The sequence below is a fragment of the Pollachius pollachius genome, assembly GCF_949987615.1.
Source record: "Pollachius pollachius genome assembly, chromosome: 20".
Lineage (NCBI taxonomy): Eukaryota > Metazoa > Chordata > Actinopteri > Gadiformes > Gadidae > Pollachius > Pollachius pollachius.
Genome location: NC_136953.1, coordinates 14,341,016 through 14,357,839, shown reverse-complemented (window position 1 = coordinate 14,357,839; position 16,824 = coordinate 14,341,016). Strand labels below are relative to the sequence as shown.

Here is a 16,824-nt window from a genome sequence, read left to right as displayed (position 1 = left end):
AACAAACTGCGAGAGTGTGCTTGCTAAAATGCCGCAGATGGTAAACTGCCCAATCTGGCAACACTGCCTGCACGTCGTCCGCGCTCTGACCTCAGCGTAAATCAATGAGACCAACTGAAAATGAAGCCGATATGAGAGTTCAACTGTGATTCTGAATAACGATAATGATATTATTGCAGATACAAGTGTGCAGATATGTTAAATGGTTTGAACGAAAGTAAACGTTGAAAATGTATATTTAGTTATGATGCCTTAAGTAGTTGAAGTCCCATTGACTTACATTGTAAAAAAGAAAGAGACAAAAGAGTGCAATAGTTTTAAAAAGTTGAAAGAGTTGAAAAATGGCGCGAGATATAGCCATCATGTCGTTAAAGAGCTGGACGTTTTGGACCGTTGAATGTTACTGTAGCTGAAAGTAGTGCAGGAGCAGTTAACTGCACAAACAAGGGGCAAACAGAATAAAGAAAACTTAAGAACAGTAGATATGCTTGCAGTAGCAACCACACTAATTAACCAGGAGAGTAGGAAGTGTGAAGTATTCAGATGACTGTTGCCAGTAAGGAGGCGCCAGGTCATTCAGTAAAAAAGAATCAGTTTAAAACGTGAAAAGGTACACCTGTGCAATCAGGCATGGATTGGAAACACCTGTAGGGCAGTGTTAGAGTTAACCATCAAGGAAATACAGCTGGTATCGGTGCCTCATAATCCCTTTAGGAAAATGAGCGTCAAAGGAAGAGAGTTCAATGTTAAGTACTTATGACGGTTACAATGGCAAAAATGATGAGTCATTTCAAATGAGTAACAGCTTCAAGAGTCAGTTTGCGTGTAAAATATGCGCAAAATGGCTTTTAGCTCATGAAGAGTGTCAATACGATAGAACACAATCAACTGCTGTTGTATTCTAATTTCTCGTATTGTCTCGAGTAGCCTCTTTGGGGCGTGATGTTGATGGACTGTAAATGTGTTGGAGGATAAAATCGCTCATCAGTGGAATTCAGAGTCACCTGCCTGCGACCGCATGCAAAGAACTGGGTTACGCACATGTTCTCGTCGCGCAAAACAGCGTGTCGTACATAAATCATAACGGTGCACTTCAGACAAACACAGAGAAATGGGCACTCTGGATAAAGACCATTAGTCTCTGGGAGGAATTGATGGAGGAACGACAGCAGCACTTGTATTAGGTGCACATATGTTAAATCGATCGCTTACCCTGTGGCCATTTCAGTCATTTTCAGAGAATACATGATGACTGATGTATCTCTGAATTTGTGGGGAAACCTCACGCGCTTGATAACAGCCCAACTTGTTGCAGAGACTGTGTTTGTCCCCCCCCCCCCCCCAGATGCTGGCTGTCAGCGGGCGACCCGAGGAGCGTCCTCTGCAAGGGAACTGCTCCTCTCGACGATTTCATCCGATTCCAGAGCCAGGCGGAGAAGGAGGCCTTTGTTAATGTCAGCTGCTCCCTGGACCCCCAGCAGCTGAGGGAGAGCCAGCGTGTGTTCCTCCAAAACCTGGACCAGAGGAAACTACTCACAATAGTAGGGTTTTCTTATTTTACATTTATTAATAGTAATAATAATAATAGTACATTCGATTTATATAGCGCTTTTCTAAGTACTCAAAGACTATTAACAGTGTGAACACAAAATGAAATAATTTTAACACAAACGTATATTCGTAAAATTAAAAAAATATGAGGAAGGGGAGAGAAGGGAGGAGGAAATCTTGAAAAGCTGGGTTTTGAGGGCATGTTTAAATGAAGGGAGTTCATTTAAGTGTTAGCCTGTCAGATGTGGTTGGGGTTCCATTATTTGGTTCAATTTACGCTGGCGTCAACAACCTATCTTTCAATATTAAGTATTTGATTACTGAGGTGTGCTGCTGAAACTCGACAAAAAGCCTAAATTGACTTGTGAGGAAAGGTGGTGCGATAGTACACACATAGTCCCTTTTTGAGTTACTGGGATTATGAATCTGCACAAAAATACCCACACCGAAATTGCCCAATGTGTTCAGAGTAGCCTTCTTTGATGGACAGCCAGGAGCATGCCATGAGTTCACTATCAGGGTTTACGTAAGACCATTAGCTGGCCGTGACGCCCCACACATAGCCCAAGCTAAAATACCGGAAGGGAAAAAGCTGAAAACATACAAAGTGCAGGGTCTGATGGACACTGATGGTAATATGTCATAATAATGCATGACTAGCGCTTGAGACAGTTGGGGGGGGGGGGGTCTGCTTTTGTCATCAATCTCACATGGATGAAAATACAATTCGTCCAATGTAATTATTTTTTTTGGGGGGAGGGTTTGTCACCGATGAGAGGTGGGTTGTTGTGAAGCATATGTCTCGTTTGTATCTTATTGTCAGCGCGTAGAAGTCCCTGAAGGGACTTCTGCTGACTCGACGTCCGCCAAACATAGCCGCGTTTTGTCGCTCGGCTAATGATTGCTTAGATTGACGCGCTGGGGGACCAACAGCGCTGTTTTTGCCGACAACTGCATCGCGATGTCCTGGATGAGTGTATGCTAGTGTGCAGCGGAGTACAATAAGGGAAATACACTAGAAAAAAAGGGGCGATGGATGATGGCTGTTTGTAAGGCTCGCCGCTACAAGTCCGCTGTGGGAATGCTGTGTTTGAACTGCACTTGATAATGGCGGTGATGATGATTATCATAAAAATGTACTTTATTAATCCTAGAGATAAATGTTGGGGTCAGAGCAGAGGTGCAAGGCAGCCTCAAGATTTGAAAAAGAATTTTAAGTACAAGCACGAATTACAAGACGATGAAGATCATCGTTTGTCATTGTTTTGTTATAATTGGAGTATTCTGTGCATAGACCAAACCATTCTGAGTACCCCCCCTCCCCCCGCCCTTTCGGAATCATCTGTTGTTAAAAGCGCGCGCAATCAGGTGGAACTCATTCGCGCGCACTACTTATCTCGGGCCTTCCATTCTTCAGCCTCTCCACCACTGCCACCCGTGTTGATCAAAGCCCTGCACTCGCTGGCCTGAGTTTATCTTTGAGAGCTAAGTAAAGCATGAGACAGTGAGATCTAATAAATACATAATGAGAGAGAGAGAGAGAGAGAGAGAGAGAGAGAGAGAAGAGAGAGAGAGAGAGAGAGAGAGAGAGAGAGAGAGAGAGAGAGAGAGAGAGAGAGAGAGAGAGAGAGAGAGAGGAGAGAGAGAGAAGAGAGAGAGAGGCGAACGGCACAAGAACAACGCAGGCCCCCACAGGCGTTTCTCGACATTGAAAAATAAAGTCCAGAGATGGGGGGAGGAGGGGGTCGGGGTTGATGGAGGAGGTGTGTGTGTGTGTTGGGGGGGCTTGGTGATGCTCTATAGAGCCTTGAGCAATAGGATAACTGTAACGGTATGCGGCGGCCCGTTACCTGCAGGCAATGGAAAAAAAACAGGACTGACACCGGGATTTACAAGTACCCGTTTTATTTAACACACACAGAACATTCAAACACATTCATGACGCCACCCGCAACACACAAAAAACATACGTTATGAGGAAGCCGGTCAGGGGACACGGTACAAACAAGGACAACGTAAAAACACTCACGTTACGGTTGCGCTGGCTTCCGGGGGCCGGGGGCTGCGGGAGGAGCCGACGTGAAGTCCGGAAGAACATTTGTGCGGTGTGGGGGTGACGTCAGACGGGCGAGACCAAGTGTGTGAGAGGAGAGGGGTGTGTTGGGGTACTTGGGGAATATTTAAGGTGTCAGGGAAGTAGAGGGTAAGGATGGGTTTTAGACTAATAGGTCTGGAGTAAGGTGGGTAAATAGGGGTGGGGATAGGTAAATCGGAAATGTGTAGGGGAGGGTTAATTGAATTAAGAGGGGTATGGGTCAGGCCAGGTAGGATATATTCAGGTCCAAATCATGTAGGTGGGGCAGAAGGGTCTGAGGTGAGCGGGTGACAACACCTGGCTCTTAGATCAGCCAAGGGCTTTATTAGTGCCGAGGGGAGGGCTGTTGTTTTTTCGATTATTGAAAGTTATTTGGAATTATTGATTGGTTTTTTTTTTTTTGGTGTTTATTCATTATTCTTTTTTTTTTTTGCCTCCTGATGGACATTTTTGTACCGGAATAAATTCAGGTCAACGGCCTTACTAACATCGTTCATACTGCCTCCAATCCTTCCACTGCCGAAAGGCTCATCCTGGTAACAATAACAGAGCATCAGGCTGAGGTTGGGGCGAAGGCAACACACAGAAGAGGACAGAGGGAGAGGCCAAGCTAAAGAGCCAGCCGCAAAGGCGTTTTTCGCCACTCACATTTCCTCAGAGCCATTTTTCAACCGCACAATGCATTCAGATTGAAGTGTAGAGTCATGGATTTTTTGGGGCGCGAGGCGCCACAGAGATTGTCGGAATGTCAAATTCAATGTCTTTGTGTTGCAACTAGCGTCGTCGGGTCCTGACGCTAACTTTGATGGATCCCTCAAACAACAGCCACTCTAAATGTTTTTCGGTGACATTTTCTGAATCATTCAACGTGTCGTTCAACAAAGGACGTGTCGTAAATAGATTCCGTAGTACAAACCCCGGTGATAGAGCGCGTGTACAGTTTTTATTTTCGGCTTCTGGGTTCTACTAGATTTTAAGACGTTGATCTCGAGGGAAGTTTCATTACATCGCACAAACTTGGGTTCGGCGACACACTAGTTGCGGTTGAGAGACTCTCTGGATTCATTTCAGCCCTCGCCTGTTGTGTCAGTCGAATGGAGAAAAAAACTGAAATCTCACCACCTCTGAATCCTCCAGCAGTGTTCATTGATAAATAAAGCTGTTCAATGTTTTGAATCGGAGACAAATAAGCTCTTGGAGATTGCCTTGAGCGACCATGTTCTATTTGGGTAGCCTCCCCGATGTGGCGCCTCTCTGAATGCCGCCAGCCCATTGGTCGGCTCTGTGATAATTTAAAGCAGTTTTGGGGCTTTAAAAAAGAGAAGCAGTCGTCTTATTCTCTCTCATTTTTTAAACCGATGCCATTGAAAGGGAAATGGAAGCTTGATTAATTCAATGTGGAAGTTCCTACGCAGGCCCTCTTATCAACTCGGCCAAGGTAGCATTTCTCAGATGGTTTGTTATTTCTAAATAGATTTATGTTGAAGTATAAATACTGTTTGAGGCCCTCTGTCTCTCTCATTGTTACTCCTGCACTCGCTCCTTCTCCCACTCACATGTCCTCCTCATCTTCTTCTTTGTTTTTCCGGAAGATTGTCCTGCATTCATTTATGAGCTGTATTTGTCACCGTGTGTTTGTGTATGAGTGTGTGTGTGTGTGTGTGTGTGTGTGTGTGTGTGTGTGTTTGTGAGTGAGGGAGTGTGTGCTCGAACAATAGAGGCTTAGATTCACATAGACCTCGACGCATGGAAAATTGTGTCTAAAAGCGCATACCATTGTTGTCTAGGGCCCTTCAAACTTTCTGTCTTGTCTGTTTGTCTGTCCGTTTCTATGTGTCTCTCTCTCTCTCTCTCTCTCTCTCTCTCTCTCTCTCTCTCTCTCTCTCTCTCTCTCTCTCTCTCTCTCTCTCTCTCTCTCTGTCACTCTGTCTCTCTCTCTCTGTCACTCTCTGGGTCACTCTCGGTCACTCTCTGTCTCTCGCCCTCTCTCTCTCTCTCTCTCTCTCTCCCCCTCTCCCCCTCTCCAATCAGCCAAGTATTTTGGTTTGGCCTTGGAGAGGGTGCCTACTCCTGTAAAGATGTCCACTTCAGATTGCGAGTGTTGCACACACACACACACACACACACACACACACACACACACACACACACACACACACACACACACACACACACATCCAGGGCCCTTATTTTTCAGGGGGGCTGTCTGCCTGCTGGAATGGTCAGGATGGCCTAATAATGATATGCCGCCACCGATGCTAATGCCACTGCTACACACGGTACAAGCCCCCGGCTGGTCGTGGCTGTACCTACTGTTTTGCGGCTGTTTGTTTTTCTCATCGTAGCAATTTTCGCACAACAGCATTATTTTGGCTAGCACCTGTTAGCCTGCTTCTTTGCTGACCAAACAATGTTGGATCTCTTCAGGTAGCTTCGGCTGTGGATCCGAGCCCGGCGGAGGCCGCCCCGCTGATGCAGAACACCCTCATGCATGTGGTTCCTGTGGTGAGGGAGGTGAGCGAGGGCCTCGCCTCTAACCACTGGGTCATGATGACAGGGGACCCCAGGGCCGCTGCTGGCCGTTTCGGTGCTCTACGCGAGCGGGGGGGGGGGGAAGAGCCTCTTTTTATATATTAGGTAAAAACCTATAATTGCCGAAATTGAGTGATTGGTTATGCAATTAAGAAAAAACAACGGTGGGCCTCTTCATAACTAATTTATATATTTTTTTAATTCAATAATGTAATAATTTTTTTATTTTTTTATTTTTTTTTACAAACCATAATTTTTGGTGTCCCCCCCTGGTACTTGGTGCCCTACGCACTCTGCGTACTCTGCGTATAGGGAGCGCCGGGCCTGGGGGAACCTCATGTTCAGTGTGATTTTATATCATCAATGATGTCATGTGTCAAAGGATGTGCAAGGTCATGTTGGTCCATTGAGTTGCTTTGAATGCATGTGAAGGTAAAACGTCCACTGTTTGTTGTGCAACGTCTAGTTTTTGATTGTAAATAAAAACGTTTTATTAATATTCCTATAATATAACAATCATTCATCCAATTAGTCATCGTTTTAATTGCATTATTATTATGGTTGTTGTGCATGTAATTAATTTTCTTATATTAATTAGTAGTAGCAGCAGGAGGCTACTATTAAACATTCTTATTATTACTAAACATTAATGCTTAACATCAAAATGTACATTATTAGCGTTACAATTCCTCGATATGATTGAAAGTGGTACTATTAGGGTAAGCCAATGTGTTTGATGCGCCCAGTTTGCTAGGCTGCAGCAGTCTGCTGCCTTCCAGGCGGCCCGCTCGCTGGACTTCGGGGCCAACACGATGGGCAGCCTTAACCTGATGCTGTGCGGGAAGGCCGCCGACTTCAACTCAACCAACGCTACGCGCCCACGGATGGACGTCAGGGAGACCACTGCCTCCGTGTGGAACAGCAGCACCAACTCCAGTGAGCACCAGAATGAATCGCTTTAATTACATTTACATTTAGGGCGTTAAGCTTTTTCAGACGCTTTTAAATCGTTTTAATGGTAAAGGTTTTCGCCGTTTTTGTCTTAAAAGCTAACGTTTTTTAAGCTAGCAGAACTAAGTCCTTGCCTCAACGTAATCATTGCGTGTTTTACTAAACGTTACTAGAATCACTCTAATCAGGCGTACTTTGTTGAATAACGTGATCCAACGGTTGGAATAAAAGTATTTTAAATGACCTGTCAGACAAGCAATGAGCACAAATTGATTAAGCTGATTGCTTCGGTCGTTTCCCCTAATGAGACATCTTAAATGTTAAGTATTTTTAATGAATATTGAGTTATTTGATTTTTTTTATTAACTGCCAAACCCTAATTGCTAATGGTTGCTTGGTACGTCTAAATATTATCACGCCATTTTCTTGAGGTGTGTTTGTGAGGTCAGCTCAGGGGATGACTGTATCCTCGCAACAATAACCATGAAAAAAAAATACCTGACTGAATATTGTTATTAATAATAAAGGTTTAGATTTGTAGTCAGAGATGCGATGGATGGGAATCTTTCCAGAGACGAGTTGTATCGTTTTTTAAGGTCACACCACAATGGCCAGGTGCCATATGTATGCAGAGAGCAGATATGCTGTAATCAAATATGCAGCAAGTGATTGTCGCGCTGGAGTGTTTCAGAGTGTGCGTGTGTGTGTTTCTATGAGAGGGGTGAAAGATAAAGATTGAGAAGGAAAGATAAAGTGTGTTTGATGAAGGAGAGTGAGTGTGTGTGTGTGTGTGTGCGTGCGTCCGTCCGTGCGCGTGTGTTTGAGAGAGGGGAAGAGAGAGGTTCTGTAATGCGTTGCCTGCGTGTGTGTATGCGTGTGTGTCTACCTGCTTCTAGTGGGGCTCTGGGTTGAGGCCGTCTCCAGGGCACAACTCAAATTGATTAAATTTGCCAGGTAAGAAGAAGAAGAGGGGGGGGGGGGGGGGAGGCTCACTGGAGGTTCCAAGCAATTACCTGACAGTGGCGATGCCTAGTGTACACTATGGATCCCCCACGTTCCTCTCCCTCACTGCCAGGCCTTGCTCGTCCATTGTGCAGTAACGGAGGAACCAATGGAGACGGCCGTTTGTTCACGTCGCCCCTGGAAAGGGACGTCTTCATCAGCAGAGAAAGCCCGCTAAATATCCCGGGAGGAGATCGCGCGTCACGCCAAGTACCGCACGTCAATAGTGCGCGGTCGAGACGTTTCAAACGTTTTGTTCTATGGTTGCTTATTCCCTAAACAAGTTTAGCGGTGAAGGTTTCAGACCTCTAAAGTGGCAGGTTAAGCACTGTTAATCAGTGGGCGATGTGGATTTGTATTATATTACTGTGTGTGTATGTGAGCCAGACTCATTTCCCTTATTTTTGTTCTCGACCATTTCCATCCGCTCCCTGGTCATCGGAGCCGATCGCCACTCTGTTGCTTAGCGATCAGAAGTTGCGCCGGGGCATTTATTTCCTGTCTCCTGGCTGCTGGTGATTACAGCGAAACAGGCATCTGTGTGGTCCGGAGCGGTCACAGCTGGCTGGGGGGGGGGGGGGGGGGGGGATTAGCTCCCAGGAGCACCCAGGAACGATGGCCGTCGTTGCGGAGAGAGGCGGCGGGGCTACGGTTTAATCGCACCCAGAAAGTCACCCGTAAAAAACCTCCTTAATGGGAAAGAAATGGGGTTCTGCGCGCGCTGCCGAGGCAGTGCCGGGAGAGCACTTTGTTCTGGTCGCCGCGGACGCCATCAACACAACAAGTGTTACAGAGGCAAAGACACAGAGGCATGGATTACAAGGAAAAAGGGTTAGAGGAAGGGATCAGGGGTTGATAAGGCAACAGGTTCACACCCAAGCTGGACAGGCTGTAGGGAACGGGCCGGACTCCAGACACCTTCTATTGACTGGCACGTCACTAACTGAATTTGGAGAAGCATGACAAAGTGGCTGATGGATTGTCACACCCGCGGCGGGGCATAATTTCAGTTAGGGCCGAGCGAACTCAGACCGGGCAGTCGCAAATAAACAGCCGTGCTGTTCTCTACTCCCCGGCTCGGCCACTTAGCACCGCAAGATCTCAAGGAACCCGGGCGGACCCCCCCCCCCCCCCTCCCACCCAACCAAGCCGACGGCCATGGGCACAGGCACAGGGGTTGAATTACCGTCTTTCATTGCAGCCGTTCGGTTGCAACATGGTGCTGAAAAAACACTGTTGTGGTCCTTTTTCTGTTCCTTGGTCTGGTTTGTTTTTGCACAGAGGTTTTTTGTTTCTTTCATTACCCGTACTGAGTTCCCCCAGCGCACCCCGCAACAGGAGAAGAGGACTGAGCGGATGTGTTTTATTTTATTTTCGTCATGGATTTGTGTTGGTGGTATCCTATAGGAGACTGCTTGGGTCTTTTGTCTTTGTTACTTTTGACGTCAATCGTGGAGGATGTTGCCGTTGACATGCAACGCTTTGTGCTTTTGTATATTAACCGCACATAATTACTAGGTGACAACGTTTGAGAGTCGGTTGTCACACGGCTTATGTACTTTTCTTTTTGTTTAGTTTATTATTATTTTTTTGTGGAGTGTCTCTCCGCAAACAAACGTTCAATTTAAACTTGTCATGTCCAAATTGGTATTCAGTGGTTTGACATTTAATTTACAGCTGAATTCGAGAAATGAACAATGGTGTTGTTTAATTTGTCAGTATTACACCTACAATTATTCTGTTTACTCTTCAAAACAACAACCGCACATAGGATTAGCATACATTTCAGTTTGTGTGATTTCCAATTCAAAGCGCACACACACACACACACACACACACACACACACACACACACACACACACACAGAAGCTGTTCTAGCATAGCCTTTTATCTTGCTCTCTCCTGATGCTTTCCTCCTCCTCCTCTTCTTCTTATCCTCTCCCTCGTTCCCTCGTTCCCTCCTCTCCCCCCCTCCTCCTCCTCCTCTCCCCCCTGCTCCAGGCGGTTTCTGCGAGACCCTCATCACCACCCTGGAGGAGACCCCGGGCCTGCAGTACCTTTGGGGAGCGCTGCGCCCCCTGGTGCAGGGCAAGGTGCTGTACACCCCCGACACACCCGCCGTGCGCCTCCTCGTCACCCAGGTAATGGAGAGGGAAAGGGGGGGGGGGGGGCACCATCCACTGACAGCCCCCATATCCCAGTTCGACTTCATCCCTGTAGAATGGATTTGATGATAATCGTGTGTGTGTGTGTGTGTGTGTGTGTGTGTGGGGGTGGGTGTTACCCAACTGTTACCCAACTGTTACTCATATTGCTTGTGTAATGTGAGTCTAAGAGTGAGTCTCCTTGAAATCATGCCGCAAGAACTAAGGGGAGGTGTGTGTGTGTGTGTCTATGTGTGTGTTTGTAACCAAACTGTTGATCGTATTGCTTGTATAATGTGAGTGTAAAATTTGTGTCCTTGAAATCCTGCAGCACAATCTCACTTGCTGGTGTGTGTGTGTGTGTGTGTGTGTGTGTGTGTGTGTGTGCTCCAAAAGTAGGATCATCACCCAACATTTTCTGATGAAATACCTCCCCGATATTAACGTCATTCTGATAACTTGGCAGAGCAAAACAAAACAAAAACCCAACCCAAACAATAGTGGATCAGCGTCCGGACTGTGTGTATGTATGTGTGTGTGCATGCCTGCCCACCGAGCGCGGCTAATGAGTGTGAGCGCAATGCGGCGCCGGCGTCTTGCCTGCCGCCCTTCTCGCTCGCCCTCCTCACTCGCCCGCCTGCAGGTTGTTTACAAGCCGCTGTTGAAGGGTAAACGGCTGCATTTACATCTCCCCACCCCGGGTGGTCCCGGTATGGGGGTGGTGGAGTGGGTCTCACCGCAGAAATGTGGCTCTGATGAGGTATTATTTGCTGCTAAATCAGGCTGTCACTCCCGGAGAAACGCAAATATCGGCCTCGCTTGGTGTGTTTTTTAATTTGCGGCCGGTAATTGAGAACCCATCGCCTCAGTGTTAAATGTATCTCTCTCTCTCTCTCTCTCTCTCTCTCTCTCTCTCTCTCTCTCTCTCTCTCTCTCTCTCTCTCTCTCTCTCTCTCTCTCTCTCTCTCTCTCTCTCTCTCTCTCTCTCTCTCTCTCCCCCCCCCCCCCCCCCCCCCCCCCCCCCTCGCAGGCGAACGCGACGTTCAACGCCCTGGCCATGCTGAAGGAGCTGTCTGACTCCTGGGAAGTGGTGGGCCCTCGGATATGGACCTTCCTCAACAGCAGCACCGTAGTCGAACAGATCCGGGTAAGAAAGCCATAATAATTATCATAGTCTTATCACCTGCCACAGTGGGAGAAATGGACCTACCAACCTTTTTGTTCTACCTGCCCAAATCCTTGAATTCATCCACTGTTGCTGGTTGGCTTTTGAGGACCCTGCCTTCATTACGAAACAGTGCTCATCTGAATATATTATACCTCACTGAAATACTCCAATATTCAAAACACACAAAGGCCATCAATGACCTTCCATGATTTATGTAATTGTCCACATTTTCCACTGCGCCGAAACAAACAAACAAACATGAGTTTATTCGCTTTTATTGTCTCATGTAAATCGTTTCCATAATCCCCGACTGCTCAGTCCATGTTGTGGTTTACCACCGTACGGGGCCTCGCTCCCCCCCACACACACACACACACACACACCGCCTGCGACGGGACCCGCGCCCTCCTCCCTCCCACTTGTGTTGTGTCACTCTTGCACTCAAACAAACTCACCGTGAAGGAAGCCAAGCACCTTCCTCCTCCGCCATTTTGTTCCACGCTAATCACATCATTCCGGGGAATTTAAGATATGCCGGGAACGCCGGTTCGCATTACAGGAGCCGCTTTTATGAGGGAGATGTGATACTTTGTCTTAACTGGTGAATTGAATCTCTCGGTTTTACAAATCACCACCTGTGAAAGCGACGGCGTATGTTGTGTCTTGCTGTCTTTGTTTGCCTTGGCGTTGACACCGTCGTGATACTCCTGGGCGGGGGAACACAAACACTGCGTGTCAATTAGTTGTGTCTTAAATGAAAGTAATAACAAATAGCGATTTCCAACAACAGTGTTCACTGCCTCTTGAATCCTGTGGTGTCACTCACCTCTCCTTCTCTCTCTCTCTCTCTCTCTCTCTCTCTCTCTCTCTCTCTCTCTCTCTCTCTCTCTCTCTCTCTCTCTCTCTCTCTCCTGCCCGTGTACTTCCCTGCCTCCTCCATTACTCGGATGTCACTCTAAATGAGCTTATGGGCAGCTTTGGTGTGTTGGTGTGTGTGTTGGTGTGGTTGTGGATGTGTGTGGTTGCGGGGTTTGCGTGTGTCAGTGCGTGTATGTGTGTTTCAGTGCGTGTATGTGTGTGTGTGTGTGGGTGTTGTGTTTATGTGTGTGGGGTTGTGTGTGTGTGTGTGTGTGTTTGAGAGCAGACACTCAGGGCTCTACACAGCTGGGATATTCATTACCCTAGCCCTAACCTTTACACAAATGGGACGACTATCCTCCTTTGTCTTAATTTTCCTCCCGGAGCCCCACTGAGCACCACCCCCTCACACCTCCACCTCTCCACCTCTCCTCTCCTCTCCGACGGAGCGGATGGGGGCTTCCTTCGTCTCCAGAGGTCCCTCAAGGTCTCCGACACTATTCCACCTTGATGGGGGCCATTAGCACCGCCGGCAGCACTGCCACTACCTCCGTCTCCTCCACCTCCGTCAACAGTTGGGATATGAGACTTGGGTTTGACTCAGAGAGGGCAGAGTTGGGATGAAAAGTGAGTTTTCTTTCGGAATGGAAGAGTCGGGTTAGAGGAGAAAAAGTTGTTACGGCTTTGCATAATGCTAATCCTGCCTTATAATAATACAGTTGAATCACTCCAAATCACGCAGAGGTCCCTCCCTGATCTGTTATAATTTATGTAATTGTCACGTTGGTGCTGGGGCAAATCATGCAAAGAATTGATTTTCCATTATAATGAAAATAGAGGTATTAGGGAGAATGTGAAGGGGACGTGTTCTCCGCGGTCTACCGGGTTATCGGAGCGTTTTTGCCAGGTCTAAAGGGACTACCGTTTCCCCCCCCCCCCCCCTCCTTTTCAAGGCCATTGCAGCCTTTACTTTGCTTTCTCCTTTCACTAGGAATCCTTTTGGTGGAGCATCATTTAGCCTGACACCCCACCCACAGGGTTAAATGGCATTCTGGCCACTCTGCGGCCCTAAATGCCACTGAACACTCTGCAAAAAGGGACTCACTCGGCGACACGGGATGATAGCAGAACGGCGTGTCGAAGCACAGACACAGACACGGGGATTATCGTACTTTAGAGGCCGGCTCGCCAGTATTATTTGTCCACCTTAAATAAGACACGGAGACAGAGCTCGTACATGTATGATGGATGAGGCGTGTCAGACGGCACGCACGCGCATGATGGATGCAATGTTTTCTGTAAAAGGTCAAACACAGCATAGAGACGCCTTCATTTGGCACTTTGACCCCAGGGTTAACCAGGAGATCAGCGCGAGTGTTTGCGCTGAAATGCCACCGAACGCAAACGGAGCAGAAATCGTGGCTGAATCTTAAGTAGACTGATCCGCCATGAACGGACGCGTCTGCTTTAATATGTCAGATCACGAGTGGAGTTGTTTGAATCCAACGTTGAATTTGCTACTTTTACCTATTACATTTACTTTTCTGTAAATCCACCATACCTTCAAAGGCAATCTGTGTCCGCCAAGAGTCAATACATGTGATAGCTGCTCGTACCCATAATGGAACATTTCTGGTAAAATCGGCCAGGATTTTATACCTGAATGAGAGGGAAAGTGATTATCTCAACATCCAAAGCACTGTTGAGCGAAGGATGAAAATTACCTTGTTACGCAAGGTTTATTTCCAGACTCTGTAAATCTTCTCCCCCTCTCCCTCCCCAACCTTCTCTTTTCCTGTCAACGAGACACACACACACACACACACACACACACACACACACACACACACACAAACACAAACACAAACACACACACACACACACACACACACACACACACACACAGCCGTGTAAACACACTCTCACCGCGGCAGGCTAGGTGATGTGCTGGGATATCAAGGTGATATTTGCATATAGATTAGCATATCCTCCTGATTAACTCTTTGCGTGATGAGGACAATTAGGGAGCTTGATGTATTGGCAGCACTCACCGGGAGACGCAGCGTAAACATCCCCTAACGGCCGTCCAATGAGAAGAGGGCGGGAACGTGTCGCGGAAACCCTGCCAGAATGTGTTTGTGTGCCATTGTCTCCCATTGTGTATGTGTGTGTGTTTGTGTCTGCTTGATTGTGTGTTTGATTTTGTGTGTCTGCTTGATTGTGTGTGTGTGTGTGTGTGTGTCTGCTTGATTGTGTGTGTGTTTGTCTGCTTGATTGTGTGTCTGTTTGTCTGCTTGTGTGTGTGTGTGTGTGTGTGTGTGTGTGTGTTTGTGTGTGTGTGTGCACATTGTTATGCATGAGCCCTGTGCGGCGATGTAGCAGCGAGAACATCCCAGAGCCTGAAGTACAACAGTGCCATCTAGCCATTGCAGCTAATTAGTCTGCATGAATATATGAATGACTGCATCCCCCACGTCAGGTACTCCCGGCCCCTTGAATCACTAATGCACACGTGCACACAGACATGCATGCACACTCGCACACACACCCACATACATGCGCGCACGCGACAATGCACACTCACAGACACACGCGAATGTACGCATGCACGCACACAGACAGACAGACAGACAGACGGGCATACACACACGCACGCAGGCGTGTGTGACAATGCACATGCACAGACACAAGGGCATGTAAGCATGCGCACACATGCAGTGCTGCACAGACACATGCAGGTAAACATACACACCGATTCCAAGCCCGTTGTGACCAGGGCCTCCTTGGGCAGATCCACAGACACACGCACACATGCAAGCACGCACACACACATCCATAAACGAAGGTACGCACACACGCATTCGTAAAGGAAGGAACGCACACATGCACAGATGTGCAGACACACAGGCACGTCAGCACGCACAGTACTCCCGCACCAATACAGTGACTATCACACAAATCTCGACACACAGACACTGCCTTCGTAGAATGTGAATCCACTACCATGACTCAAGCAAACTATATTACCACAAAACAAAACCCTGTCATTATCCTCGCACAAACAGACTCAGAGACAGCTTCTACCCCATAGCCATATGTGAACTGAACAATGCAAAAGGAGACGTTTTAATAGGCAAGGCAACGCAAGGCAACTTTATTTATGTAGCACTTTTCATACACAAGGCAGACTCAAAGTGCTTCTCATATAAACATTGTCATACAATAAAATTAAATAATAGATAAGTAAAATAAAACATATGCAAAGAAATGAGTAAAGTAGAAAGTTAAAAAGGCATTTTAGTAATAAAATATAAAATAAAGGCAAAGTTAAAAAAGCTTTTTAGAAAGTGCAATGTCTTTAAGATTTAGCAGAAAGCTAAAGCAAACATAAAAGTCTTCAGTCTTGTTTTAAAGGTGCTCAGAGTTAGGGCAAGTCTTAAATCCTCAGGGAGTTTATTCCAGCTATTTGTTGCATGGTAACTACATCCTGCTTTCCCATGTTTCGTGTTTACTCTGGGGATAATTAACAGATTGTAATAATTGAATAATACATTCACATTCAACTAGAGCTCATTTTACAAGCACCCTAAAGAACATTTTGAATGTACCATTTGCACTACAAAAAACACTACTGTGCGATACCGTTGACCTCAGCTGCTATTGTTATTTATCTGTATATTTCATCTTTATTTGCTATTTATTTATTTTATCTTTATTTGTCATACATATATTTCATATATTACATATATATTCAAAATTGTGATGTTGTGAGTCGCACAATCTGGCTGAGATTTAAATTTCCCTGTACCATGGGCAATGACAATAAAGAGCATTCTATTCTATTCTTTTCTGCTATTTAATGTTTGTTTTTGTGTTCCTTTGTCTCTGACCAAATTTAGAATTTATTTATTGTAAATATTACCATATTTATTATCTTGTTTTATTTCCTTTTACCAAACTTTATACGATCCTTTATACTTAATGCAACGCCGGTCAGAAACAGGTCAGAAAGAAATTTGGGTTCTTCTATTTGTCTTATCCATTTCTTGTAATTGACAGTAAAGCTGACTTGGACTTTTGGCTTGACCTTGACCTCCAGGTGTCCCTGGAGAACCCGGTGTTCGCCGCCCTTCTGGACCAGCAGCTCAACGGCACCGGCCTGACCTCCGCGCTCATCGCCGGCTTCCTGTACAACGGACCCCCGGAGGAGCGACCGCCCGGGGGGGCGCAGTCCGACTGGCGTGACGTGTACCGAGCCGCGGGCCAGGCGGCGGCCATGTTTTCCCAGCTGCTCGGGGTGAGTCTGGGGTCGTTTGTTGTGTTCTGTTTGGTGGTGTGGGGCGTCGGGGGGGGGTGGCGGCATTGGTTTGTGTTGAAGCGGTCGTCTCAGCTCGTCCTGGAATGCCCTAACCCCTGAGCAAAACATCAACCAGCAACCGTCGAGGGTTGCTGGTTGATGTTTTGCCCAGGGGTTAGTGCACTGAGCAAACAAACAGCAGCGGCATGTGGCTCAGGAGGTAGA

General features: G+C 46.8%; 1 protein-coding gene across 1 annotated transcript in view; it reads left to right on the top strand.

Moving 5' to 3' along the window:
- Positions 1–16,824, top strand: part of LOC307090858 (phospholipid-transporting ATPase ABCA1) — a gene marked incomplete at its 3' end in the record, with an annotated part of 158,579 nt that overhangs the window by 11,492 nt on the left and 130,263 nt on the right. The window contains 7 exon segments of the mRNA XM_079757653.1: positions 1,346–1,357; positions 1,359–1,541; positions 6,074–6,160; positions 6,925–7,114; positions 10,134–10,273; positions 11,307–11,423; positions 16,402–16,599. Of these exon segments, the coding sequence (XP_079613779.1) occupies positions 1,346–1,357; positions 1,359–1,541; positions 6,074–6,160; positions 6,925–7,114; positions 10,134–10,273; positions 11,307–11,423; positions 16,402–16,599 (927 nt within the window).